Here is a 27988-nt window from a genome sequence, read left to right as displayed (position 1 = left end):
ATCCTTCATTTCAGCAGAGTGACACATCCATGGATCACTGCCCGAACACAGGAACACCTAGCAATCACCCAGGCAAGGGGCTTTCCAAGTGGTGACTCCACCCCTGAAGGCAGCAATTTAGCAAAGTACAACGTGGGGGTACGACTTTGCTTGGGGAAAATGTGTAAATACAGATATGGAAAAGAGTGACATCTCTACTAATAATAATAGCAAGTGATGGAAGTGCTTTATGGCAACCCTATAAGTAGAGCGTCACAACTTTGGCCCTTCTATGGCTCTTGGACTACAACTGCCATAATCCCTGACTATCATCCCCACAACCAGGTGCCTCTGGGAAATCCACTGTCAGTATAAAAAGCAATAGTCCATCCCAACTGCTTCCTCCCTCCAGCAACTGTTTTCCAGAGTTATACTGCTCCTGAATATGGAGGTTCACATCATGACTCATAGCCAGGGGTGAATAAATAAATGCTGGCTGAGTTTAGCAAAAAAGCAAAAAATAGAGAGAGAGAGATCTACCACAGAATGAACTAAAAAGATCCCTCGTTAAACTGGCCAATGGAAAGAAAAGAATAACCACAATATGATGGGAAATCACTATATTGGAAAGTGTATTCAATATGGATCCATTGGATGTAAATAGAACAAGGGCATATAGATTGACATTGACCAGTATACTCAAATTTCTTGATTATTGTGCTACCTCTTTCTGTTGCTTCTAGAAAATGTCCTTGTGAAAGTCCTGGTGCAACTCACAAGATCCATGTCCACCAGCATTGGATAAATTATTTATTATTTGTTTATTGATTGAATTTTTATACCACCCTACCCAATTTAGCTCAGGACTATTTCGAAACGGAGGTCACCGGGTCACTGTAGTGTGTGGACGTCTTCACCAACAATTTCATCTTAGGGACTCCATAATTGCTCTGGTTCAATATATAGTCTGTGGACTCTATTGTTTATATGACCATCACCTGTATATACCATTGTTGTATATACCATTGTTCTATTTACATCCAGTGGACCCATACTGAATGAATACACATTCCAATATAATAATTTCCCATCACATTGTGGTTATTCTTTTCTTTCCATTGGCCAGTTTGATGGGGGATCTTTTGGGTTCATTTTGTGGCTCAGTTTATCAGCCAGACAAAATATTTTACTCATCAGATGGTTCCTCAAGCTATGTTGATACATTACTCTGCCCATCAGGACTCTTTTCACTCGTCAGGCATCATTTTTTACTCGTCACAGACTAGTGGACTAGTGGATTTCCTCAGCCCTGCTCATAGCCTTTCTGCTGTTCTGCTAGTTTGTCTGTTCCCTGGTGACTGTCACTGCATCCTGTGGGAGCAAATTCCATGAATGATGTGTTGTGTGTAAATAAGGGCTTCCTTTTGTCTGTCCAGAATCTCCCATCAATTTGTTTCCTTGGATGACAGTGGGTTCTGGCGTTATGGAGAGGGAGAGAAACTTCTCGGTATCTACTTTAACAGATGTGTACAGCACAATTCTGTCTTTCGCCAGTTTCTTGTGTTGTCATGAAGTCACACCACGAGGAGCAATGCCACATCCTCAGAAAAGCAAAATTGCTCAGTCATTTCCCATAACTTGCGGCCTGGGGAGGGGGAGAAAAACACCCCTGTTGTGTACTGCCACAAGGCCTCCAAGTGAGGAAGTCATATGAGAGCAAACAGTTTTTGCTTTGCAGCAGAAGCCTGTGTGCACAGCAGGTCTGAATGTCTTTTAAAGGGATTGGAACAGTCCAGCTCAGATAACTAGAAACTAGAGACAGTTCTCAAGTAATTTTTTTTTAAAATGAAAAAACAAATACAAGCTTATACACAGGGCTTTTCCCAGTGAGTTGACAATTAAAAGTGGAGTTATTCAAAGCAATCTGCTGTGTACAGCTGGTCTCTCCCATCCCATCATAACCATGAAGACAAAGGGCCCGAGAAGAGGAAGGAAAACAAGTTAAGTATAGGTAAGTATCACCCATCCTGGCCTCACGGAGGTCGTAATAAAGACATAATAAAAGTAACGCGTTGACTAGACCAACTCCAAGTTGTTCGCAAAGACAGCCACACTGCCCTCTAGTGGCCAAGTTTCAGACAAACCCGGTAAGGCGGCAGGGTACCTCCCTGCTGCCTCGTTGCCTTGTCGGACCGGAAGTATCCAGCGCGCATGTGCATGTCGCGCTCGCTCACGCACCTGATGTGCACATGTGCCCCGGATACTTCTGGTCACTTCCGGTCCGACAAGGCAATGGGGCGGCAGGGAGGTATGCTGCCACCGTATGCCACTGAGCTCAGATGCCCTCACTACTCCAGACACTGGCTTTGTGGCCCACGTGCCTGTCAGCCAGGCCACTCTCCAATTGCTGCTGGCCTCAGTAGCCCCGCCTACACACGCCCCGAAAGGGCCTCTGATGTCACCCCCTGCCAGCTGCCAATTGGTTTAGCACTGCAAGGGCGGGGCTTGCCACATACCACCTAAGCATGTTATATAGATAGATAGATAGATAGATAGATAGATGTGAGGCTTTTACAGGCATAACAAAGGACAACATCCAAATGAGGACCATTAATTCCCTCTCCCAGCCTCTCCTAGTATAGAGACAGTAATCAAGGCATTTATTTTCTAGCCCCCTCCTCAGAGATCCAAGTGGTGTGCGGGGTGGTCCTTTCATGAGGCAAGGTGAGGAAGTCATCTCAGGTGGCAGATTACTGGATGACTGCATGCAAGTGGGACAGGCGAAGAGGTGATGCTGGCGGTGCCCTGAGTTGTGGCTGGGTCCACCAGCAGCCACACACCCCTCACACAGTATTTCCCTCCCCCAGAGGTGGGGATCAGCACGGATGTGGTGGCCTGTGTGTCTGCCCACACATGGGAGCTGCGAGCACAGAGATGGGGACAGGAGGAGGAGGTGCCACGGGCCCCACTGTTCTCGCGAGAACTGGGGATGAGATGTTGGTGAGATCCCGGCTCTTGTGAGGGCTGCAGAGGCTGCACACAGACATCTAAGGGAGCTCTGGCCAAGGATGAGGGCTGGGCTAGAACTCCAAGGAGGGCAAGAGGTGAGCATTGCCCTGGGAGTTGGAGCCAGGCAGGCAGGTGGGGAATGGAGAAGGGGGCAAGAGGTAGGGGTGTGCAGGGACCAAATCCGAACCGAGCTGGGGGTCCCTGAACCGGTTCAGTCGACCCCATCGGCTGGGCCTGTCGGGTTGACGAACCAGCTCAAACCGGTTCGAAGTGGTTTGTGATCCAACTGCTTGAACCGGCCCGGTTCGCGGCGGACCAGTTTGCAGTCGAATCGGTTCGGCACATCCCTAGCAAGAGGTGAAGTAACCTCCACCTCTCCACCCCTGAAGCCTCTGAGGGCATTCAAAGAGCCCCAGGCCTGTGGAGGAGGAACTTCACACTGGGAAACCAGCAAGATGCCCTACACCCTGCTATCGGGGCAGCTCTTCAGGACCTTGCAAGGGCCAGCCTTGCCAAATTTGCAGGGAGCACTTCACCTCACACTCCTTGCAAAGTCTGCAAGAAGCACGAGGAGAGACGAGGAGGCTGGTGGCCCCCTTCCCTCCCGCCCCTGCTCCCCACCCCACTCTCAAAGCTTGTGAGGGTCAGTTTTGAAAGGGGATTGGGGCCCCCAGAGGCGAGGGGCCAGGCAGCATTTGGCACATCAGGCACTGCGACTCACTGGGCCACCCCAGGGTCCCACCCCCTTCGTTTTATCCTCACAACAACCATCTGAGCAGGGGCGTAACTACAATAGGGCAAGGGGAGACAGTGGTCTGGGGGCCCACAGCAGAAGGCACAGGCCCCCACTGCCTAAACAGTGAAGATCACTGTTATATACACAGGTTGGGCGCGCGCGCGCATGTACACACACACACACACCCAGAGCCCTATCACAGATATGAGATTTCCAGGTACCACATTTACCTGAATAGAAGGCAACTCCAAAGGTAAGGCGATCCCTTAAAGGACAGAGGTTAAATGTAGGTTATACCTGTACTTGCCCCAAAGAAAGAGGACTCTGGATTGAAAATGAAATGCCCACACACACCCCCGGCCCCATATAGCAGGAAAGAACTGGGTGTGGGGGGATTTTGGATTCAGTTAAATACAGCAATCTGTTGTCTGGCCCGGTTCAAGACCGGAGGCAGAAGGAAATGACGAGAGCACCAAAGTGATGCAGAAACAGAGAGCTCGGCGACGTCGAGCGACATGTCAGGAAGACGACAGTTGTGAAAATGTGGTCTAGAAAATGGCCACAGCGTTTGTTGTAGAATCAGTGAGGGTTACAAACGGTGTTCTCTATTGGTTGAGCGGTCTTTGTTCGGGATCAGTGTTGTTACTGATCGGTCAAGCCGAACGCAAGCTTTCAGTCTCTGTATTCCACCCCCCGCACCCCACCCCGGCCGTTGCGAGAGAGCCTGCTTGACATTAATTAATAAAGATGTACAGAAGAGGTACACAAATGCGGTCCTCCTTTCTAGGTCTCCGGATGCATTTCTGGGCCGACCCACCAGGGGGAGGAGGTGAGACGCTTCCCCCTAAAGACGCACTTGCTCCTATGCTAAGGATGCTGACAAAGAAGCCGGCCCCATTCAGCTCAGCAGGGCTTGCTTCGGAGTAAAGAGGCCTTGGTTGAGGTCGTCAGGGGAAAGGAAGCCCTGTCCAGTCCCTGGGTACTGTTTAAAGCTCTCTGAGTGTGAGTGTCCTCCTCGTGGCGTCACTGAATTCCATGCAATAACCACGGACGCTGTGTGAAGAACATAAAACACTGGCTCGGCCTGCACAGCTCTACCTGACGAATGAGCAGCCTGCAGGCAGTGCGGAGAGGAGATGGAGGAGCACCTGGAGAGCTGCGGGGAGCCAGAGGCAACTGCACCTCGTTTGACGCCCCCCCCCCCGGGCTTGTTAGGATGTTTATGGGCCTCTGAACAGGTTCGAACACTGGCCGGTTTGGGGCGGGTAGGACTTTTTGGGCGGGGGAGGATGCACTTACCCCTCCCTCCGCTTCCCCCCCCCCACCGGCGCTGGAATCCTGTAGAATCTTTCGGGGCAGCAGTAAACCTCCTGGCCGCCCCTTCCCCTCTTCGGCCAGAAGTACCGGTCATGCGCATGTGCACGTCAGACGGGTTTGCGTGCGATCGTGACGTGCACCTGATGTGCACACATGTGCCTGGTGCTTCTGGCCGAAGAGGGGAAAGTGTGGCAGGGAGGTACTTTGCCACCCCGAAAGATTTTACAGGACTCGAGTGCCAGTGGGGGGGGAAGCGTGGGGAGGGGTAAATGCACCCTCCCCTGCCACCCTTAAAGCCCTACCCCCCACCCCCTTCGAGCCACCCCCGCCCGGTTCCGTGCACATCCCTGCACGTGAGAAACTGTCTGCTGTAGATCCGTAGATGGACTTTATCACGGTTGGTGAGCAGTACATGTCTGCTGTAAGATATTCCCCTTCAGGATGAGGCCCATAGTTCAGTGGTAGAGCATCTGAAGGGAGCATTTCAGGGAGGAGAGCTGGTCTGGTGGTAGCCAGCAGGACTGGTCCCCTTTGCTAAGCAGGGTCCACCCTGGTTTGCATTTGAATGGGAGACTCCATGTGTGAGCACTGGAAGATATTCCCCCTTAGCAGATGGGGCCGCGCTGGGAAGAACATTTGCATGCTTGCATGCAGAAGGTTAGAAGTTTCCTCCCTTGCCAGGGGGTAGCTATAATTGAGCGGATGGGTTCCAAGAACCTGGTCCCCCCAGCTCCCGAGGGCCCCCCAGCTCCACCCCTCCCTCTTTTCTTCATCATCTCCCTCACTCCAAGAGGCCACCAGAGAGAAGGGCGAACACGGCCCGCCTCTCCCTCCCCTAGCTATGCCCCTGTATCCCTGGCAGCATCTCCAAGCGAGGACTGAGATGGCCTCCTGCCTGCAACCTTGGAGACGCTGCTGCCAGTCTGTGTTGGCAATACTGAGCAAGAGGGTCTCAGGGCCCGGTTCGGTAGAAGGCAGCTTCCTATGCGCTTACGTCCCCAAATGCAAGGAGGACAGAGAGAGAGGAAGGTGACTGCTGTGCCGGCATTCAACACAGACGTGTGAATAAGCGGACCCGTGGACGGGTCTGTACCTGTGCCCACCGCGCACAGTGTGGCCCAGCAGCATCGCGTGTGCTGAAGAGGAGTAAAGAGGCGCCGCTGCTGGGAGGAGGAGGAGGGAGGCTGTCTCGGGGAGGTCGCCGTAGGGCGCTCGCCTCCGCCTCTTGGAGAACCATCCAGGCAGGCGCGCAGCCACATTATAGCGGCGGCTCGGCCTTTTCTCTCCCGCGCGCGCTCCCGCGCGCGCCTCGGCCGGCTCCATTCTGGGACGCGGGGGGGGGGCGCGCGCCAAAGGGCTGCTTTGTGGGGGCGCCGCTGGACGAGGAGCTGGCTGGGGGGACCCCGCGCGCGCGCTCTCTCCTCTGCGCCCTAGCCAGCGCTCCGCCGCCCCTGGGGCTCCGGCGCAAGGCGGGTCTGCGCCCCCGGCCCGCGCCTCCCCCCCTCGGCAGTGCCGCAGTGGCCGAGCCCTTCCTCTCGCCCGGCCCGCCCCGCCCGTGGTCCAGCCTCTCCCCGCCGGAGGACGGAGCAGCCGCCGCCAGCCAGCAGCGAGAGGAGCGCGATCTCCCTGCGGCGCGCTCGGCTCCCGGAGGCGGCGGCGGTGGCGGCGGCGAACGGAGGCAGCCCATGGCGGCCACCGAGATAGCGCGCCAGGTGGTGAGTGGCCTGCGCCGGGGGCTCCCTCCCTTGCAAAGCGGCTGGGCGGCGCACCTTGCCGGGCAGCGGCTCCGCGCATTGAATGGAGCCGCCGCCCGAGCGGGAGGGCTTGGGCAGGGCGGGAGGCGGCGGCGGGCGGCTGCTCTTGCTCCGGGCCGGATGGCAGCAGTTCCCCCCCCCAAAGGCAGCCCCCGCCCCATCCCATCCAGGGAGGAATCCGAATTAAGACCTGGCCGTTCACACGGGGGAGGAGGAGGAGAGGGGCTGCGGGGTGTGCGTGTGGATGGGCTGGTCCTTTCCCGGCGGCGGCGGCGGCGCGTCTTCTTCTTCTTTCCTTTTTTCCCTCTTTTTGGGGAGGCAGCCGGAGGGAGGCTGCGTTGGGGGGGACTCTCTCTTGCAGGTGATGGGATGGGCGGGCGGCTAGCTGGGGGAAGGGGGGCTCTTTGTTCAGGCTGCATGGTGGGGCGAGGTGGGAGGGGCGGATGGAAGGGCCGAGGATGCTCTTGGGCAAAAGGGATGGCTTCAGGGGACGCCTTCTCCTCCCCCCCCCCTTTTAAGGATCAGGCAGGTTTGCTTGGTTCGGGATCCGCCGGGTAATTTGGAATAGCCGTGGCCGCCATGGGCTGGAGTTGATTTGCTTCCAGTGCAGGGTGGGATTGGTTAGTAACTGTTCCGTAGTGGAATGTTTCACAGGTGACTCTCAAAAGGTCACCTAGGCCTAAGCAGGATAAGAAGGGTGTAATCCCCCCCCACACTTTTTGCAAAAAGGGGGGGGGGCAGGACCAGAAATGGATTGCAGCAAATTGTAGTTAGGATCAGGGTGGTCAGTTAAGAGCTCTTCTTTTAAATAAATTTACACATTGGGGTTGTGGTGTGTGTGTTTCTTCCAGTGTAGTGCGCAGAAGGGGTTGTTTTTGCGGGCGGTGGGTCGCGATGGCCACGGTCCACAGCAAACGCCCTCTTAAAGTGCTTCTGGGTTCGATCGTAAATGGTGCCGTCCCAAGGCAGATTGATCTCCCCTGTGTTAAATGCAAAATATCGTGTGTGTCTCTCTCTCTCAATCTGGTTCCGCATGGATGTGTACATCTATTGGCCTGATCCTCTTTGGGGCAACATCAGAGCATTGTGGCATCTCCCAATGTGACACAGGGAAGGGTTTTTCAAAATGGGGAGGCTGGGGGCCTTTGTCTCCTCAAAAGCTTCATGAGGTCCTGCATTGAGGTCCCAGCAGGTGCTATTCTCTGCTACAGTGCAAGAAAGCGACACTGAAGGCCCTCTCCAAGCAGGAGATGGAGTCTCTTCTTTGTGCTCAGAAGGTGAACCTTGCCATTGACAGATGGGTCAGTTTCCTTGCCATCCCCCACTTCTTTTAAGGAGGAAAAGGATTGCTAGCACTCCTGGGCTTCTCGCCTGCTAAGGACCTTAGAGCAGGGCTGCCCAGTAGAGTGTGCTCTCGAAATGAATGATCTCTCTGTGCTTGGTCAACGGGTGGGATGCATTTCTGGGGCTGGAATGGCTCAGGTTTCTGGGTTCAAGTCTGTGCTCAGCTTTCATTCAGAGGACTGTCTCATTGCAGATAAAAAACCAGGCATGTACACTGTTCCGTCGGGTAGTAACTAGGATTCATTCCAACTGTGTGCTTGGGTGACTTTTTCAACCAACGGCACATATTGGGTTTGGAACGAAGGGGCCTAAACTCGGATCCCTCCTCAGCCGTAAAGCTGATTATGGGCAAGCCGCCTGGCACCTGTCCTGCTCACAGAGCTGTAAGGATAAAATGGGGTGAGCTCCTTGATGAAGATTGGGACGCTAAAAAAACCCCCCAAAAACAGGCTTGGTGGCCAATGAGATGAAGTAGCTTTCCTTCCACTGCGTGTGATGTCCTTGTGGGTGTTGGCCGTTTATATCCTGCTGTGTGCCCTTCCACAAATATGTTTTTGAAATTGGCTCTTTGACTGTATTGCTGTGTGCCCTGCAATTCTCTAAGCAGTCCATTGGAGTCTGGGGTGGGTTTCCCTTTCTTATGTGCCTGAAGATGCCTGGAGCACCTTCCCTCGGAGGCAAGGCTGCAGCATCGGGGGCTTTTTAGTCTGGGAAAGAGGCGACCACAGGGAATAATAGAGGTGTATAGAAATATGTGTGGAGTAGAGAGAGTGGATAGCCACCTAAGGGCACAGAGGAGAAGTAACTTGCCTGGGGAGCAAGAGGTTGCTGGTTCAAATCCCCGCTGGTATGTTCCCCAGACTAGGGGAAACGCCTATATCGGGCAGCAGTGATATAGGAAGGGGATGAAAGGCATAATCATCATCTCACACTGTGCAGGAGATGGCAATGGTCAACCCCTCCTGTAATCTACCAAAGAAAACCACAGGGCTCTGGGTGCCAGGAGTCGGAACTGACTTGACGGCACAACTTTAGAGAGAGTGAACAGAGAGAAATTTTTCTCCTTCTCTCGCAACGCTAGAACCAGGGGCCATCCCGTGAAACTGAAGGCCAGGAAATTTAGAGCCAACGGAAGGAAGTGCTTTTTCACACAACACGCAATTCATCTGTGGAATTCTCTGCCACAGGATGTGGATGTGGTCTGTCCAACCCAGAATCAGTGGCTTTCCAGGGTCTCTCTCCTGGGGGAGCTACCTGGAGTCCTTCTAAGTGGAGGTGTCTGGAACTGGCGTCTTCTTCGCTAGGGCTGCACATCTGGGCCCCTCCCACTGTGGCTGGTCTGCAGCTCCTGCCAGCCTTGGTCGCTGGGCACTGCGGCTGACGACGATGGGAGGTTGCAGACCAACAACGCCTGCAGGGCCCCAAGTCGTATTGTCCTCTTCTGCACAAACCATGTGCTCCCCCGGAACTCATTTCTGGGTGGGGCAGGGACTCTTCCTGGGGTCAGTGGGTGTCGCCGACTCCAACGTCAGTACTACTAGGCCCGATGATCAAACTCTCCGACTTAGGGTGAGGCTAATTTTTACTTCTACATTCCCTCAGTTCCAAGCTGCCAGATGGTCTATTTATTTATTTATTTTTAACGTGTCTTTCAAAAGCCAGCAATTAGTTTGCAAAGTCGGTTTGAAATTTTTTTTTTAAGAGCAAGATAGGAAGTGGTTTCAAGAATTCTCAGCCTTGCTGCTTTTGGAGTTCTTTGTGCGCGGGGAACTCCATTCTGCACAGGCTCTTCAGTGGCTTGGTGTGGCGTGTGGATAAGCTGTGAGCTTCGAGCAAGAGTGCCTGGCCTCGGTTGGGTCTCCAGAGGCGGTTGGGCGACAGTTCCGTAGCCACAAGGGCTGGAGGCCATTTGTTGCTGTAGTCCCACGAGATCTGGGGGTTGGGAAGGCCTCTGGCTTACAGGTCTCGCCAGAAGAGCTCATGCGACTCAATCCAAATGGAAAGGCTGCCGAATGTAGCTTTAGGGAGCTTAGTTAGGAGAGGATAATTTGTTTTCTGTGCTTCTGTTAAAAGGATGCATGTGATAACCTTGTGGGTGTTGGCTGTTTTATATTCTGCCATGTGCCCTTCTGCAAATATGTTTTTGAAAGTTGCTCTTTGATTGTGTAGCTGTGTGCCCTGCAATTAGAGGAGAGCTGGTCTGGTGGTAGCAAGCATGGCTTGTCCCCTTAGCTAAGCAGGGTCCACCCTGGTGGCATACGAAAGGGAGACTAGGAGTGTGAGCACGGTAAGATATTCCCTTTAGGGGATGGAGCCACTCTGGGAAGAGCATCTAGGTTCCAAGTTCCCTCCCTGGCAGCATCTCCAAGACAGGGCTGAGAGAGATTCCTGCCTGCAACCTTGGAGAGGCCGCTGCCAGTCTGTGAAGACAACACTGAGCTAGATAGACCAAGGGTCTGACTCAGTATATGGCAGCTTCCTGTGTTCCTATGTTCCTAATTATCTAAGCAGGTAGCAATCCATTGGAGTCTAGGATGGGTTTCCCTTTCCCTTTCTTATGTGCCTGAAGATGCCTGGAGCACCTTCCTTAGGAGGCAAGGCTGCAGCATCTGGGGCTTCTTTGGGAAAGAGGTGACCATGGGGAGACATGATAGAGGTGTATAGAATTATGCATGGAGCAGAGAGAGCGGACTGAGAGAAATTCTTCTCCCTCTCTTGCAACACTAGAACCAGGGGGTCATCCCATGAAACAGGAGGCCAGGAAATTTAGAACCAACAGAAAAGGGAAAAGGAAAGGTTGTGCCGTTGAGTCGATGTCAATTCCTGGCGCTCATAGAGCCCTGTGGTTGTCTTTAGTAGAATACAGGAGGGGTTGACCATTGCCATCTCCCACGCAGTCTGAGATGATGATGCCTTTCAGCACCTTCCTGTATCACTGCTGCCCAATAGAGGTGTTTCCCATAGTCTGGGAAATATACCAGGGGGGATTCGAACCAGCAACCTGTTGCTCCCTAGGCAAGTTACTTCTCCGCTGCGCCATTAGGTGGCTATCCACTCTCTTTACTCCACACATAATTCTATATATTATTCCTCTTAGTTTCCCATACAGAAGGAAATGCTCTTTCACACAACACATAATTAATCTGTGGAATTCTCTGCCACGGGATATGGTGATGGCCACTAGCTTGGATGGCTTTAAAAGGGGCTTACACAAATTCATGGGGGACAGGTCTCTCAAAGCAGGAGAGAGGGCATGCACATTCCTCTTGCCTGTGGGCTTCTCAGAGGGCATCTGGTGGGCCACTGTGGGAAACAGGATGCTGGACTAGATGGGCCTCCTTGGGCCTGATCCAGCAGGGCTGTTCTTATGCCTGCTTGCTGGTTATGGGTAGTCCTCCTTGATACAGTAGTAAACAGCAGAGGATTGTACATCGTCTTGAAATCAGACTAGCAAACAGTGCAGTCAGTCGGGTTCAATTTAAAAGGATGTAGAGAACATCCCAAGCTGGGGAACGTGAACCCTGCAGTGGCAGCTTGTCCGGCAGGGCTGTTCTTATATATCTGGGCTAGATGTGCCGGTGTCCTGATGGGTGTGCTACCCTGAGGCCCCAGAACTCCTTGCCTTCCTTTCCCTGGCTCCTTCCGCCGGCTATTTCACAGCTCCCTGTCCAGGAACCACTCCCACTTCTGTTGCAAGTAGCCAGCACTGCCGGGAAGGAATAAGTCACTGAATGTTTCAAGATGTGACCTGGGAAGCATCTACTCTGGCCCTCAATACAATATGCCCAGTATTCAAATTCTTTGCATTTGTTTTCTGGTGCATCTTACACAGGAATATAGGAAGCTGCTATATACTGAGTCAGACCATTGGTCTATCTTGCTCAGTATTGTCTTCACAGACCGGCAGCGGCTTCTCCAAGGTTGCAGGCAGGAGTCTTTCTCTCAGCCCTATCTTGGAGATGATGCCAGGGAGGGAACTTGGGACCTTCTGCTCTTCCCAGAGCGGTGACTCCATCCCCTGTGGGGAAGATCTTCCAGTGCTCACACTTCTAGTCTCCCATTCATATGCCACCAGGGTGGACCCTGCTTAGCTAAGGGGACAAGTCATGCTTGCTGCCGCCAGACGAGCTCTCCTCTTGGAAACTGCTAAGCTGGCTTCCCACTTCAAGAGCACCCAAGGCAACTGACAAGGGTTGCGAACCCGCTGTATATAAACACAACGAAAACATTCCTAGAGCAGCATAAATATTTTCGGTAACTAGGAGAGTTTTAAAAAGGCGTTTGGATTGTGAGCCCCTTTGGGGCAGGGAATCCTCTTACTCCAGGCCTTGACACGTTTTCTTTGGATCTAGGAGCCAGCCGCAAAATTTGGGAGCCAGACAAAGGACCCTTGACAAAATTCCTGGAATTAATGATGGGCATTGTGGAGGGGGGGGAAGGTGAATGAGCTTCTCTTTCTCCCCTTTACAAGCAACATACTAGGGACAGGGACAAAGAAAGAGTTTATTAAATAAGTCTAGCTATTAATATTGTGCCTGGTCTTTGACCCAAATCAAGAGGAGGAGGAGGAAGACGACGACAGACAACCACCACCAGCTCTGAATATCCTACTTTAGGTGCCACTGCCATGGTTAAATTTCTAGGCACTGTGCATGGCTCCCTAAAGCCACCGGGGAAATGACTTGACTAGCAAGCCTGAGGTTGCTGGTTCGAATCCCTGCAGCTGGGAAGTAACTTGCCTAGGGATTAAGAGGTTGCTGGTTCGAATCCCCGCTGGTATGTTTCCCAGACTATGGGAAACAGCTCTTTCGGGCAGCAGCGATATAGGAAGATGCTGAAAGGCATCCTCTCATACTGTGCGGGAGGAGGCAATGGTCAACCCTTCCTGTATTCCACCAAAGACAACCACAGGGCTCTGTGGGTGCCAGGAGTCGACACCGACTCGACGGCACGCTTTGCCTTTACTATGGCTCCCTAGCACTAGGGATTTGTCAAGCCCTGTTCATGAGCAGTTTCTTCCCTGGAATGTGAAGTCTCCTGTTTCAGGAAGCGTCGACAGTGCATTTGCAGGTTAGACAGGACCATTGGCTTGGTAGAAGGCAGCTTCCTGTGTTCCTCTAAATGCACCACGAGAATCAGCAGTGACTGAAACCTATTACTAGGACACTGTAATTTTAAACCTTGTAGCTGATCTAGTTGATTTTTTTTTAACTGACTCCGATATTGAAACAAATCGGTATCTCCATGTAGGTAATACTTGAGCATATCTTAAGAACTAGCTTAACCCATGCAGAGCATCTGTCTAGTGTGCCTGCACACAGAGTGATTGCAGACATCCCTTTTCTCACTTCTCTTGATATCTGGAGACAGAATCCTTTTGCTTGAACTCAAAGCGGTATTGGCAGGCGTATATACAGAAGCCGGTTTCTTTGTAGGGAGGAGAGCTGGTCTTGTGGTAGCCAGCATGACTGGTCCCCTTAGCTAAGCAGGGTCCACCCTGGTTGCATATGAATGGGAGACTTGATGTGTGAGCACTGTAAGATATTCCCCTCAGGGGATGGAGCCGCTCTGGGAGGAGAATCTAGGTTCCGAGTTCCCTCCCTGGCAGCATCTCCACGACAGGGCTGAGAGAGAGATTCCTGCCTGCAACCTTGGAGAAGCCGCTGCCAGGACTGCTCAACTTCGGCCCTCCTACAGATGTTGGCCTACAACTCCCATAACCCCTGACTATGGGCCACTGTGGCTGGGGATTATGGGAGTTGTAGTTCAGAAACGGCTGGGGGGCCTAAGTTGAGCAGGCCCGGGACAGTACTGAGCTAGATAGACCAATGGTCTCTCTCAGCATATGGCAGCTTCCTGTGTTCCATGCGTTAGCACAGATGGGGTTGGGGACAACCTCGCCCTTCCTGCTTTCGGTTCAGAGTTGCCGTCCACTGTGCTGTGATGGGATTGCACATTGCAACAGGCAGCAGTCGCTGGAATAGTCTCCCCGCTCTCTTCGCTTGAAGCCCCGCCCGGCTACCAACGGGTTAGATTTCCAGCCAAGTCTCTGGACACTCTCTGTCATCACTCACTCCTGCTTCCTTCCCTGCCCTTCCTCTGAACTCTGATGCTTCCTGGCCAAAGTCGGAGAAAGTGGGAGCTTTTCGGCCTTATGAGCATCCGCCGAATTCTCCCTGTAATGCCGGGGCAGTGACTGGCATCCTTTTATCTCTGTTGGGATTGGCTTAGGGCAAATCGAACTGGGAAGATATCCAGGTAGCTTGTCATTTCCGTGCCCTTTGTCAAGGGCTTCAAAGCCAGTTCGTGAAGAGCTGTCAGGATCTGTGAATCCAGATGGCCGTTGACTGTTCTTGGATGCCAGACGAGTGAGTTGTGGAATAAAGAGCATGACGAGAGGGCTGCCTGGTGCATTTTCTGCTGCTGGTGATGGTGTTGGAACACAGGAAGCTGCCATATACTGAGTCAGACCACTGGTCCATCTAGCACAGTATTATCTACACAGACTGGCAGTGGCTTCTCCAAGGTTTCAGGCAGGAGTCTCTCTCAGCCCTATCTGGGAGATCCTGCCAGGGAGGGAAGTTGGAACCTTCTGCATTCAAGCGTGCAGATGCTCTTCCCAGAGCAGGCCCATCCCTTAAGGGGGAATATCTTGCAGTGCTCACACAGAGCAGTATATAAATATTTGTAGTTGTAGTAGTCGTAGTAAACTGAGCACTCCTTTGGACATTGTGGCTAGGGATTATGGGAGTTGTAGTCCAACAACATCTAGGGACCCAAGTTTGAGAAGTCCTGTCCTCAGGGGAATATCTCACAGTGCTCACACGTAGACTCCCATCCATATGCAAACCAGGGTAGACCCTGCTTAGCAAAGGAGTTAATGTTTGCTACCACAAGGCCGGCTCTCGCCCCCTAAAGGGAGCCCCCTTCTTCATCACCCCCAGGCACATGGTTTTGCTGCTGGGTCCTGCTACAGGGAGGGAAACAGTGCAGTTCAGCACTTGTGAGATTGCCAGCAGATTTGAAAAGAGAGAGGTGGGGCAGAAAGTTCTCTGCAAACGAAACTTCTGCCTGGTGGCTGAATCAGGTTGTCTTCTCCCCCTGCCCCCTTTTGCTGCACCTGTGTTGCATTTGTGCGTTGTGGCTGCAGAGAAAGCGACAGGAGCAGGAAACCGAAGCGTAGCCCTGCATATTCCCCTGCAACCAATGGCTTCCTGCACAGGCATTTCAGAAACGCTGCTGGGGCTTGACATTTCTGAGATGTGCTTGATGTGGCTTCCATGATGGGCACGCCATGTTTGGCGCTTCTCTTCGGGCTAGTGAGATGGGCGGCTTCCGTCGCCGATAAGAGGAAGTTGGCTTCCATGATGGTGCCTGCATTCTGCCGGCTTCTCCGTTGCTCGGTTCAGCTTGTTTTGAAAAAAGCTCCTCTGTTTCTCTGACTCCATTCTTCAGCGGTTCGCTTTGCATGAAGGCATCTGACTCTTGCTTGACTCGGTCGCTTCAGCTTTGTAAGAACCAGGGGAGTGTGTGGGTCCCAGATTCCTTGAGTGTCCAGCACGGCGTTCCTCCACCAAATAGTGGAGACTTTGTGGCAGGCTCTCGTGGGATTAGTAAAACCGCCCGGTGTGGTGTGGTGAGCAAGTTGGGAAGGGAGAAAGAGGCGTGCACTGCATGGTAGGCGGGAGAGAAATATGTTTTGCATCTGGCTCTACAAATGGCAGATGAGGACCCAGACGTGGATCTGGCCCAAAGCTAGTTAGTTATTTATTTAAACATTTCTATCCCGCTCTTCTTCCGAGGAGCCCAGAGCGGCACACATGGTTATTTTTCTCCTCACAACAACCCTGTGAAGTCGGTTAGGCTGAGAGTTCAGTGACTGGCCCAGAGTCACCCAGTGAGTTTCATGGCTGAATGGGGATTCGAACACGGGACTTCCTGGTCCTAGTGCAACACTCTAACCACTACACTATTCTGGATCTTGTTAGGGGCTGGGCTGTTGGATTACAGCTCTCCAATCGGCTTGGCATTTGCAGTTCTCCAATCGGCTTGGCATGCAGAGGGTCCCAGGTTCAATCCCTGGCAGCATCTCCCGGTAGGGCTGAGAGAGTCTCTCGCCTGACTCAGCTGGGAGAGCTGCTGCCTGTCAGTGTAGGCCAGGCATAGGCAACCTTGCCACTCCAGTGGTGGTTGAACCACATCTTCCACCGCTCTTAAGGGGCCACGCCTTGCGCCCTAGCCACACCCCCAGATTGGGGGCCCCCATGCCCGCCGTCAGGCATTAACCCAAGCTGCTGCCTTTGGCATCCCCTCCCCGCCCCGGCTCATTGGTTAGTTTGTTTTAAGGCAAGCATCCCTCCCAGTAGCGGCTTGTCCTTACTGGTAGGGATGCTTGCCTCCAATCAATCAATCAATCAATCAATCAAACTAGATGCAGAACGAGAGCTTCTCTTCCTCCGGCTGACACCTGTTTTCTCGAGCTTTGAATTCACATTAATTTGAAACGGTTTGGTTTTTATCTTGTGAGGTTGTTTTCATGGTTTGGGAATTTAATTTGATTTCGGTTTGTTTCACTCTGTGAATTGTGTTTGATTGTTTTTATTTGGTGCTTGGTTTTGTTTTGTTTTTAAGATTGTGGTTTGGATTGTGTACACTGCTTAGAGATGTATGTATTGGGTGGTATAGAAAAATGATAGCTAGAGAAATACATAAATAAATATCCCAGGGTCTGTTTGGGCGTTAGATGGCTTTTTCAATGGGAAGGGATGTTTCCAAAGGGTGTCTGGAATAGAAGATGTCTTCTTAGGTGTGGTCTTAACATCTATTTCCTTAAAACCATCTTAGGGAGAAGGCTGCCGTACCGTTCCTCTTTCTGGCCATGTAGGATTCGATAGCCTGCCAGACCAGCTGGTAAATAAATCGGTTAGCCATGGATTCTGTTTCAACATCCTGTGTGTGGGTGAGTACTTCTTTCTTTCTTTCTTTCTCTTCTTCCATTTTTGGGAAATTCTGTTGTTGAATAGGGGCTTTTAAAAAAAAAATAAATCCTGCTGCTACAGTGCCGCACAGAAGTAAACTGGCTTACTCAAGTAATCCTTTGACTCGTCCAGAATACACATTCTCTGTCGTCGGATCCAGTTTTATGATGAATAAATAAGATTTGCTGCCTCTTTGGGTGGTCTGAAGAGCATGGGATGGGATGGGATGAACTGACGAGGAGTCAAAACACAGGGAGTGAGAGGATGGAGCCCCCGAGGATTCTGAGACCTGGGCTGAGATGTTGTATGAGAGAGCCAGCGTGGTGTAGTGGTTAGAGTGCTGGACTAGGACCAGGGAGACCCGAGTTCAAATCCCCATTCAGCCATGAGACCTGCTGGGTGACTCTGAGCCAGTCACTTCTCTCTCAGCTTAGCCTACTCCACAGGGTTGTTGTGAGAAAGAAACCTAAGTATGTAGTACTCCGCTCTGGGCTCCTTGGAGGAAGAGCGGGATATAAATGTTTGTGTATATATATATATATATATATATATATATATATATATATATATATATAAAATTAATAATAGTAATCCCTGACTATTGGCCTCTGGGGATGATGGGGGTTGTAGTCCAGAAACAGCTCGAATATGATGGATATTTCTATACCGCTTTTCAACAGAAGTTCCCAAAGCGGTTTACACAGAGAAATCAGGATAAATAAAGGTGGCTCCCTGTCCTCAAAAGGCTCACCACCTAAGAGAGAAACATAAGGTAGATACCAGCAGCAGCCACTGGAGGGATGTTGTGCTGGGGACGGAGAGGGCCAGTTGCTCTCCCCCTGCTAAATAAAGAGAATCACCACTTTTGAAAGGTGCCTCTTGGCTCAGTTAGCAGAGAGACAGCTGGAGGGCTGAAGTTGTACAGCCCCCCTTTAGGGCCTGTAATTGCTGGAATGGAAATAAATCCAGAGCTTCTGTCGAACATGCTGCTGCCGCTTTTGTGAGTTTCCTCGCTCCAGTATCTGCTTATTTCGGCCTGCTGGGCACAAACAATGAATGAGATTTTAAAAACCTATTTCTGGAGTGTGGCACTTCAGACTACTGGGGGTGGGTGGGAATTGTGGTTGTGTGCTTCTTGGAGGGGGGGAGGGGGGAATGCCCTGTGCATAGAAAGTTATCAGGATGGGGGAGAAGGTTAGACTGGAACCTGAAGATCTGACTTTCTAAGTGCAACTTTCTAAGTGTTTTTCTGGAGACACGTTCAGTCAGATGATTTCTCACCTGCAGCCTGAAGTGGTGCAGTCCAGAAGCAGGTTTACTTCTTTATCTGCTGTTTTTGAGAACAAATTTTGTGCAAATGACTGGTAGAGGTCTTCTGGTATTTGCAGAGGAGAGCTGGGCTTGTGGTGGCAAGCATGACTTGTCCCCTTAGCTAAGCAGGGTCCACCCTGGTTGCATATAAATGGGAGACTAGAAGTGTGAGCACTGTCAGATATTCCCCTCAGGGGATGGAGCTGCTCTGGGAAGAGCATCTAGGTCCCAAGTTGCCTACCTGGCAGCATCTCCAAGATAGGGCCGAGAGAGACTCCTGCTTGCAACCTTGGAGAAGCCGCTGCCAGTCTGTGAAGACAATCCTGAGCTAGATGGACCAAAGATCTGACTTATGGCGGCTTCCTTAGTTCCTAAATGCAAAGCAGGGCGGACCCTGCTTAGCAAAGGGGACAGTTCATGCTTGCTACCAGAAGACCCGCTCTCATCGCCTTCCATCAGCACCCACACTCTTTGGAAACGGCACGTCTGTAGAGGCTTCCTTGCTGAATTGCTTGTCCTTTCAAAAACCTGTTTGCTTATGAATGTGTTCCCTTATCCAGATCAGCAACTACAGACTGTGCAGCCAGCCGGGCACTAGAAGCTGTTTTTAAATAGTGAAATGTTTCAAATGCAGGCATTGGATGTCTTCTGCTTGCTCACTGGAGCTCAAAGCCTGACAGGCGCAGAACTGTGCACTCTCTTTATCTGGGTTTGGCAAGGACGGCCCAGGCTTGGCAAACCGTGAAATATCTCATGCTAGAAATTTGGTGACCCCTCTGTCAGGAAACGTTGCCCAGGCAGAGATCCAGGATGGCATTGTAATGAGATCTGGGATTGGGCTGAAATGTTCAATTCCAGGAAACACTTAAGTTTGAAGGCAATACATCCATACACTTCCTCCCAGAACAGCTGATGCAATCTGCCTCCTCTCCTTAATAAGGTCTCGCTTTGGGGCTTTGTTTCCAGGATATCCGGAGCTCATTCAATAGCTGTTAACTTGCTTGGCAATAATACAGACAGGGCCACTAACGCCCAGTATCTTGATTGAAAGCAACTTGAAAACCAGTGAGCTGGCTTCTGGGTTTCACATGACTCTTTGTCAGGCCCAGTTTTAAATAAAAGGAGGAGCAAGAGGGAAGCAGAGATGATGCCGATAAAGGACACGATGGGAGCTCTGTGCAAGATGTTAGTCTAAGATGGCATTTCAGAAAGCTGTTTGCAAATTAATTGGATCAAATTGCACTCAATTCCATGAAATCAGCTCACACATTCAGTTGGGAATAGCTGAGTGCATTGTGTGCATGTGTGAACCAGCTCACATACATAGGAAGCTGCCTTATACCTTGGTCCATCTAGCTGAGTGTTGTCTTACACCAGGGATTCCTAAACTCTTTAATAAATGTACCCCTGATGTCACAAACCTTCAGCTCAGGTACCCCATAGAGAGGGGTGTGTCTGTGTGTCTGTGTGTCTGTGTGTCTGTGTGTGTACGTACGTACGTACTTATTAAACTGTTACAGTTATGAGACCGACTACACCTAATGGCACAGCGGGGAAATGGCTTGACTAGCAAGCCAGAGGTTGCCGGTTCAAATCCCCACTGGTATATTTCCCAGACTATGGGAAACACGTATATCAGGCAGCAGCAATATCGGAAGATGCTGAAAGGCATCATCTCATACTGCGCGGGAGGAGGCAATGGTCAACCCCTCCAGTATTTTATCAAAGACAACCATAGGGCTCTGTGGTTGCCAGGAGTCAACGCTGATTTGACAGCATACTTTACCTTTACTCCGTAAGTACTCCCATTGAAGTTGATACAAGTTCACTTAGGAGTACTCTTCTAATTTTCTGAAGCCTGTCAATCAAGCAGAGGGGAGGGGCATGCTGAGCTTCAGCACATAGCCAGCCAATCAGGAACAAAGGGGGAAGGTCTTCACCCTCCTCCCTTTCCTTCTGCAGCTGACTGATCTCTAAGGACATGTCGCCTTCAGGCCAGCAATCCTCAGATGGGGAACAAATAGTACAGCTGCAGCATGAGGAGACAGGAAGAATCTGAGTACCCCCTGGGAGCTCTTCAGGTACCCCTAGGGGTACTAGTTCTCCCTGTCAGTGTTCCCTCCAACAGGGATTCCCAGACGTTGTTGACTACAACTCCCATCATTCTCATGCAACGGCTATTGCAGCTGTTGATGCTGGGAGTTGTTGTCAACAACATCTGGGAATCCCTTTTAGAGGGAACACTGCCTCCTGTTGGGAACCTTTGGTCTACTCTACACTGACTGGCTGTGGCTGCTCAAGATTTCAGCCAGGAGTCTTTCCCAGCCCTACCTGGAGATACTGCCAGGGATCGGACCTGGAATCTCCTGTATGCAATGCCGGTTCTCTGCCACTGAGCTGTGGCCCCTTCCCCAGCATTTTGTGCTTGATCTCTAGGAGGGCATTGCAAACACATCATTAAATGGGTTTGGCTGTAGATTCACCCAGCTGTTGAACCGTATTAACACAGCTTTTAAAGCAGCCTTACTCCATTTTTGCACTATTTTTGTTTTGTGTTTTTGTGTGTGTGTGTGCTTTCTCAAAGAGGAAGCTTTTCTTCTGATGAGGCTCCTCTTGCAAAAATAAAAAAATAAAATCTGCCATTGTGGTTTCCAGCTTCTCAGCTTGCTCACTTGAAGCAGCGCTACTCCCCTTCCATACGCTTCAATTGGAAAAATATTTTTGTTGCCAAACATCCCCAGATGGTTTCCTATTTTAATAACCTGGCAGACTTAGTCTCTCTCCCTTTTTAAAATAAAACAAAAAACAATTGCCAATTGTGATTAATAGCACGATGCGCACGAACCGGTCTGGCAGTCCTACAGACTGCCGAACCGGTCGGGAGGTCCAGCATTCGGATGGTTTGTCGGCGAGGGAGGTTACCTCTAAGTAACAGGGAGGGTGCCGATCCCCACCCCCACATTTCCCCTGCTGGAGCTGGCGCCAAAAAGGCTGGTGTGGGGCTGCTGCGTACCACCTCCTGGCCCTGGTCAGCGTTGTACCGGAAGTGGCCGGCGAGCGCGTCTGATGTGTGCATGCACACCAGCCACTTCCGATACGACACTGACCGAGGCTACAAGGAAGTAGGCAGCAGACCCACGCCAACGTTTTTGGAGACAGCGCTGGTGGAGGACAAGGGGTGGGAGGAGATAGGCACCCTCCCTGATACTTAAAGGTTAACCACCACCACCACCACCACCACCCCACTGAACCATCCAAATGCTGGTTTGTGCACATCCCTAGTGATTAAGTCATGACTGGGCTCACTTTTTGCATTTCCTTTGGTTTTATGCAGTGTATTTTCTGTATAAAGTCAGTTTTGCTTTTCAGTTCTCAGTGTGATGAGCTTTTTAATTCCAGATACAGTAGGCAGTTTTAAAAAAAAAATCTTTCCTGGAAGGTTTTGAACGTCCTGTTTAACTGTACTTCCGTTTTAATAATGTTAGAGATTAGGTATTTGTGCTTTGGTGGATGGTGATTATTTGGTGCGTGATGCCAACTCGCATGGCACCAGATTTAAACGTAATTTTATTTAATGGCATCTTCTCAATATCACTCCGGTCTTTTTAAAAAATGCTGTCTTTAAAGAGAAAGAAAAGAAGCATTAACGTTTGCTTTCAGAGGGCTCACTCTGAGTCAAATTAAAACTTAAGGGTCAACGTAGTTGATGGGAAAGAATCTTTAGCAAGCTGATGCTTTCCTTAAAAAGCAAGAAGAGATTCTAATTTTGGAGTGGCATATTCGAACAATCTGGGGTCTTGCTTAAAATGTCGCTCTGCCCACAGAACGGATGCCTGCAGCTGTGCCATTTAGGGGGCAGGGTTCCCACTTTGGACAGAGGCCCGAGATGGGGCCTCCTGCACTCACTAGTAAAGTGTGCCGTCAAATCAGTGCCGACTCCTGGCGCCCACAGAGCCCTGTGGTTGTCTTTGGTAGAATACAGGAGGGGTTGACCATGGCCATCTTCCGCACAGTATGAGATGATGCCTTTCAGCATCTTCCTATATAGGAGTTTCCCATAGTCTGGGAAACGTACCAGTGGGGATTCGAACCGGCAACCTCTGGCTTGCTAGTCAAGTCATTTCCCTGCTGCACCAGCTCATCCTAATGAACACAGGGGGCACCCAAGGAGGCAGCTTGGGTTGTTTGGCTCCCCACTCTGCCTGAGAGTCGGGCTGCCTGCCGGCTGGCCTGCAAGCTGTGTGCAGCTCTACCTGATGGATGGCCAGCCTGCAGGCAGTGCAGCTCTCCGGTGGGGTGGGAGAGAGAGAGCACAATGCAAGCTTGCCTTCTTGGCAACCCCCTGGCTTGTTAGGACAAGCTGCTGCTGGCTCTTTACCCTTGAGCTATACACAGCCATAAAGGGGGGAGGATACCTTGGAACATGTGCAGAGTGCCATCCCTCCCACTAATGAGTAATTGCAAGTAGCTGGAAGTTTGAAATCGGGAAGAAGGGTTTCCAGCTCATCAAAGGCCTTGACTATCCTACAATACTCCCAGTGGCTGGCTGTTGACTGTGTGAAGTGACTCCATTGAAAAGCATAATGGGATATGTTTGAGATAATGGGAGGCAAAATGAAGGCTCTGTCTGTGGTGTTCGTCCTGGGGTGACGCATTCACACATGCACAGACGTCATTTGGTCTCCTGTCACTTGATTAGCCAATACCTGAAGACTCTCAGCTCAACGCGTGAAACTACCTTTATCGGGAAGGGCTGTCAACCATCTGTGATGGTTTGTTCATGCATGTAAGTGCATGTGGCAGTCATTGCATAATGAACGTGTGGGTGGGTGTATGTGGTAACCAGCCTGAAATCTTGCAAACATGTCCGTCAAATCAGTGCCACCCACCTGCCCTGCCAGAAAAGCAGTATTTTTGTCTACTTTACTCATGTTTCACCCTTCTTTGCCTAGAGGCATTTCTTACTAGCTGATAAGCATTCTGCTAACACCAAAGACACCTAGCTTTTATGGAGCTCCTTTGGTGTGCTTGAAAAGTGTTCCTTATGCATGAAACATTCCATAGTCCTTACAACAACCTTGTAAAGTAGGTCAGTATTATCATTGCTGCTGAGGCTGGAACATAGGAAGCTGCCATATACTGAGTCAGACCCTTGGTCCATCTAGTTCAGTATTGTCTACACAGACTGGCAGCGGCTTCTCCAAGGTTGCAGGCAGGAGTCTCTCTCAGCCCTCTCTTGGAGATGCTGCCAGGGAGGGAACTTGGAACCTAGGTGCTCTTCCCAGAGCAGCTCCATCCCCTGAGGGGAATATCTTCCAGTGCTCACATTTCTAGTCTCCCATTCATATGCAACCAGGGCAGACCCTGCTTAGCTAAGGGGACAAGTCATGCTTGCTACCACAAGACCAGCTCTTCTCCCTCAGATGCTCTACTGCTGAGCTAAGGTCCCTGTGATGTCCTCCGTGTCCTGGGGCTTTGGTCTTGACTGATATCTGGTTCACATTTAATCTAGTTTTTTTTACTCTCTGCTCCTGCCGATCTCCAAGAGACTCAACATAAATCAGAGGGGGTGCCACATGGGTGGGTGGGGAGTCATGTGATGTGCCTCTGGGGGGGCCCCTCAAGGCAGTGGGGCCCCGAGTCGACTGCCTTCCCTTGCCTAATGGTAGTTACGCCCCTGGAGAGAATGAGAGGACGAGAACAAACTGGGATTAGGACAATACTGCAGGGTTTGACAAATCCCAGTCACCAGGAGGCCATGGCACCTAGAAATTTAAACATGGTGCCTAGACTCGGATATTTAGAGTCAGTTCAATCAAATCTTGATTTGTCCCAGGTAGCCCTGCTCCTGTTCCAAGGATGTTACTGGTAAAGGGGATGAAGAGAAGCCCATTTACCTCCCCCCTCCGCCAAGAGTGATTGCTGCCAGAGATGTAGAACCTCTGATCATGGCGTTCTTGTGACAAAGCATTTGACGAAGGAGATTCCCGGCAGGAGTAAATGCTGTGATGTTGCGCTTTCCTCTTGCCACTTTGAAGCACAGTATGCCCGTCTGTTTTAGTTGCTTGATCTTGGCTTCTTTCACCACGATTGTTCTGTCCTGGCATATTTCTCTCCTCCCCGCCATCTCTCTCATTCATATGCTCACACACAATATCAGAGCAAACATTATTACATCCTGTATGTACACCTGCACCTGTTTCCCGATGCATTTATTTATTTATTGCAGTCTATATAATCTGCTTTCTGCTGTCAACATGTGTATACATCTCCTTGGGTGAAGGCAGAGATGAGATTTTGAGATTTGTTGAGGAAGTTTGGTGGCACCAGCTCATATTCTGGCTCCTGTAGGGAGGAGAGGAGAGCTAGTTTTGTGGTAGCAAGCCTGACTTGTCCCCTTAGCTAAGCAGGGTCTGCCCTGGCTGCATATGAATGGGAGACTAGAAGTGTGAGCACTAGAAGATATTCCCCTCAGGGGATGGAGCTGCCACTCTGGGAAGAGCAGAAGGTCCCAAGTTCCCTCCCTGGCAGCATCTCTAAGATAGGGCTGAGAGAGAGTCCTGCCTGCAACCTTGGAGAAGCTGCTGCCAGTCTGTGAAGACAATACTGAGCTAGATGGACCAAGGGTCTGACTCGGTATACGGCAGCTCCCTATGTTCCTATGACACAACTGGGACCTGCGTGGAGCTCTCCCAGTCCTTCTGCATGCATGCAGTTGTTGAAGTGGACAAAACATAGCTGCTCTTCCTGCACTCTGGAAACAATCTGAAGAGAGGGAACATGTCACTGCTATTGTTCTCTTTTCTAGAGCACTTCTGGAGTGTAGGCAGAGTGGGGGTGTTTTGTCTGCTTATGCAACAACACAGATCTATAGGGACCAGAGGAGTTGCATGGGAGTCCCAGCTGGGTCCACGCAGTTCCTCTTCACACGTTCACTTTAGTAATCAGGATGTGAGCCACTGTCACTACCATCCAAACATGTGCATTTTTTTTTTAATCCCAAGGCAAGCATTAAAAAATGATGATTATTCTTCAGATTTCTACCATAGTCCAATTTAAGCTTATGGTGGGCACTTCTATTGGCTAGTGCCTGTGACATCACCAACCTTTCTCTCTCCTGTCCCTGCAGCTATTGCTTTTGGCTGTTGGGTGGTTAATTTTATTAGTTGCCATTTGATTTATTTATTTTTAACGTTGTTCTGCGAGCCTTCTTGAGCACAAACTGTAGAAAAGAGAGTAAAAAGATTGTACATAAATACATAAAAATAGATTTCTTTTTCTCTGCAGATCAGGCAAACAGGTGCTTGGGTGTGTAATGTTTTCAGCTGCGGTTCTTAAATCGTCTCCTGAAATCCAGTTCCATCTCATGTAACTAGCTGTTCTTTTTCCTTCCAATCCTCTCGCTTGCTTTTTTTTTGCGACCCAAAAAGCGGAGGGCACAGCCTTTCTGTTGTGTAGTGACTTGGGTTTCCCACCCACCCCATCTCCACCCCCGGAGGGCAAATGCTTTCCTGATCTGTGATGCGGGAAATTTGTGTCAGTGCATTAATGTACTACGAAAGACTGTGGGCAAATCAGCAGCGAATTGTAAAATTGCTCTTGATCTTTGTTGCTGGGTTTTGATGAAGCCCCTGGCCAAAGCTAACATGCAAGCGGTGTTGTTATCGCACATCATGCTTTCGGTGGCTCAGGGTGCATTTCTGTGCCCTTTTTATAGCTTTTGAACATAGAACTAGAGCTAGAAAAAAGTAGTTTCTTATTCTGCAGCAGCAGCAGCATTTCTGAGTGTTCAGCTGGCCTGGAACCTGGGGTCCCTCCCCCCTCCACCCGTCACTCATACACTCTGATCATGCTAATGAAGCATCTCTGCTTTATTTGGAAGTTTGTTTGTGCAAAATAAAGTCATTCTTCCCAATGACCTACCGATACCAAATTTACATACACAATCCTGCTACACCAGAATATGCCAGATGGATGTTTCGAATGTTTTTTTAGGTGGTTTTTTCTTTTGGCAGAAATGCTGAATATGTAATGATCATATTTTAACTGTTATTGCTCTCAACAGATTTTTAACACTCAATCAGATAAAATGACATCAGGCCCAAGAGAAACAGAAGATCTTTCTCAGATTCAAATTTACTATGATTCAAAGTTACTATGTATGATGTTTGTTTAATAAAATAAAAGTGTTTGACATTGAAATTGTACCAATTAAAAATTGTTCTTTTACTTGCCTTTTGCAAGCACATTAATAAAGCATTTTATTATTCATTTCTTGAACTTTCCAGTAAGTGTAATCTATGTGAAATGACTTTGCCTGGTCAATGACAGGCCACTGACATAATTCACTAATCCGCACACATTAATACTAGCCTGCCCGCCTGCCTCTGTATATGTCTGGGAATTTTTTATATATTGGTTTTATTATTTTAAATTTTCTATACTGCTGTTCATTAAAAAGCTGTATAATGGCCACTTACAACATACACATTTTATATCTCGTTTCCAAATGTACACTTGTTCACTCACACTGTGAAAACCACGTTTCCCCTCGCCTACCAGGACGTTGAAGACTTTAGATAATTCAGAACTGCTGTTGGGCTCTCCATCTCGGGACACAAAATGAGCATCTGGGATCTTTAGGGCACTTTCTCACGATGACCTTGTGGGCTGGCGGGAAAGTAGGGACCTTGGAACCAACCAACATGCAGGTTCCCGATTGTGTGTCGCGAGAACTCAGAAATGTGGTCTGGGTGTGATTTGCAAGCCCAACATCTTTGGGGTCTCACAGCACAACATGGGGAGCGTGCATGGTGCTTAGATCTAGGATTCCCCTTTCCCTGCGAGCCTGGACCATTGTGAGAACTTGCCGTTTGTGAGCTATAATAGAGAATTCCATTAATCAATGGAATTCGCTGTCACAGGATGTGGTGGTGGCCACTAGCTTGGGTGGCTTTAAAAGAGGCCTAGCCAAATTCATGGAGGACAGGTCTATCAATGGCTACTAGTCCGGTGGCTATAGGCCACCTCCAGCCTCAGAGCCAGGATGCTTCTTAATACCAGTTGCAGAGGAGCAACAGCAGGAGGGAGGGCATGCCCTCACCTCTTGTGTGTGGGCTCCCCAGAAGCATCTGGTGGGCCAGTGTGTGAAACAAGATGCTGGACTGGGTGGGCCTTGGGCCTGATCCAGCAGGGCTCTTCTTATCTTCTTATGTCCCTTAAATTCAGCATCATTGTTTTCAGTGGAGTAACAGCTCTGTCTCCTCCTCTGAGCCTTTGAATGCCGCTTCTCCTGTGTTCACGTGGTATTCTCTGTAGTGGCGTCTCACCTTTTGGAACACCCTCCCCAGGGTATTTGCCTGATGACCTACATTGTTCTTCTGTAGGCACTCGGCAGAAACCAGGCTAGGCTCTCATGCTGTCAGTTTGAATTCTGCTTTAAAGGTGGAATTTTGCTCTAGCTTGCTGTGACCCTGTTGCTGTTTCAGCACTTGGGTTTTCTGCTGCTGTTGGGTTGATTTTATGATGCTTGGCTTAGTTTTAAGCTAATCTTGGTTGTC

The 27988-nt window shown here is 50.3% G+C and overlaps 1 protein-coding gene across 2 annotated transcripts in view; it reads left to right on the top strand.

The window, feature by feature from the left end:
• Positions 1-6419: 6419 nt before the first annotated feature.
• Positions 6420-27988, top strand: part of SEPTIN6 (septin 6) — a 44496-nt gene continuing 22927 nt past the window's right edge. The window contains exons 1-2 of one of the 2 annotated variants that reach the window (XM_053273311.1): positions 6420-6756; positions 16984-17098. In XM_053273311.1, the coding sequence (XP_053129286.1) occupies positions 6727-6756; positions 16984-17098 (145 nt within the window). In that variant the 5' untranslated portion in view covers positions 6420-6726. The remainder of the gene's footprint in view (positions 6757-16983; positions 17099-27988) is intronic. The other variant, XM_053273313.1, reaches the window with a different exon arrangement.

Source organism: Hemicordylus capensis, chromosome 11 (assembly GCF_027244095.1).
Source record: "Hemicordylus capensis ecotype Gifberg chromosome 11, rHemCap1.1.pri, whole genome shotgun sequence".
Classification (NCBI taxonomy): domain Eukaryota; kingdom Metazoa; phylum Chordata; class Lepidosauria; order Squamata; family Cordylidae; genus Hemicordylus; species Hemicordylus capensis.
Note: the sequence above shows the minus strand (reverse complement) of the source record. Positions and strands in the feature narration are given on the sequence as shown.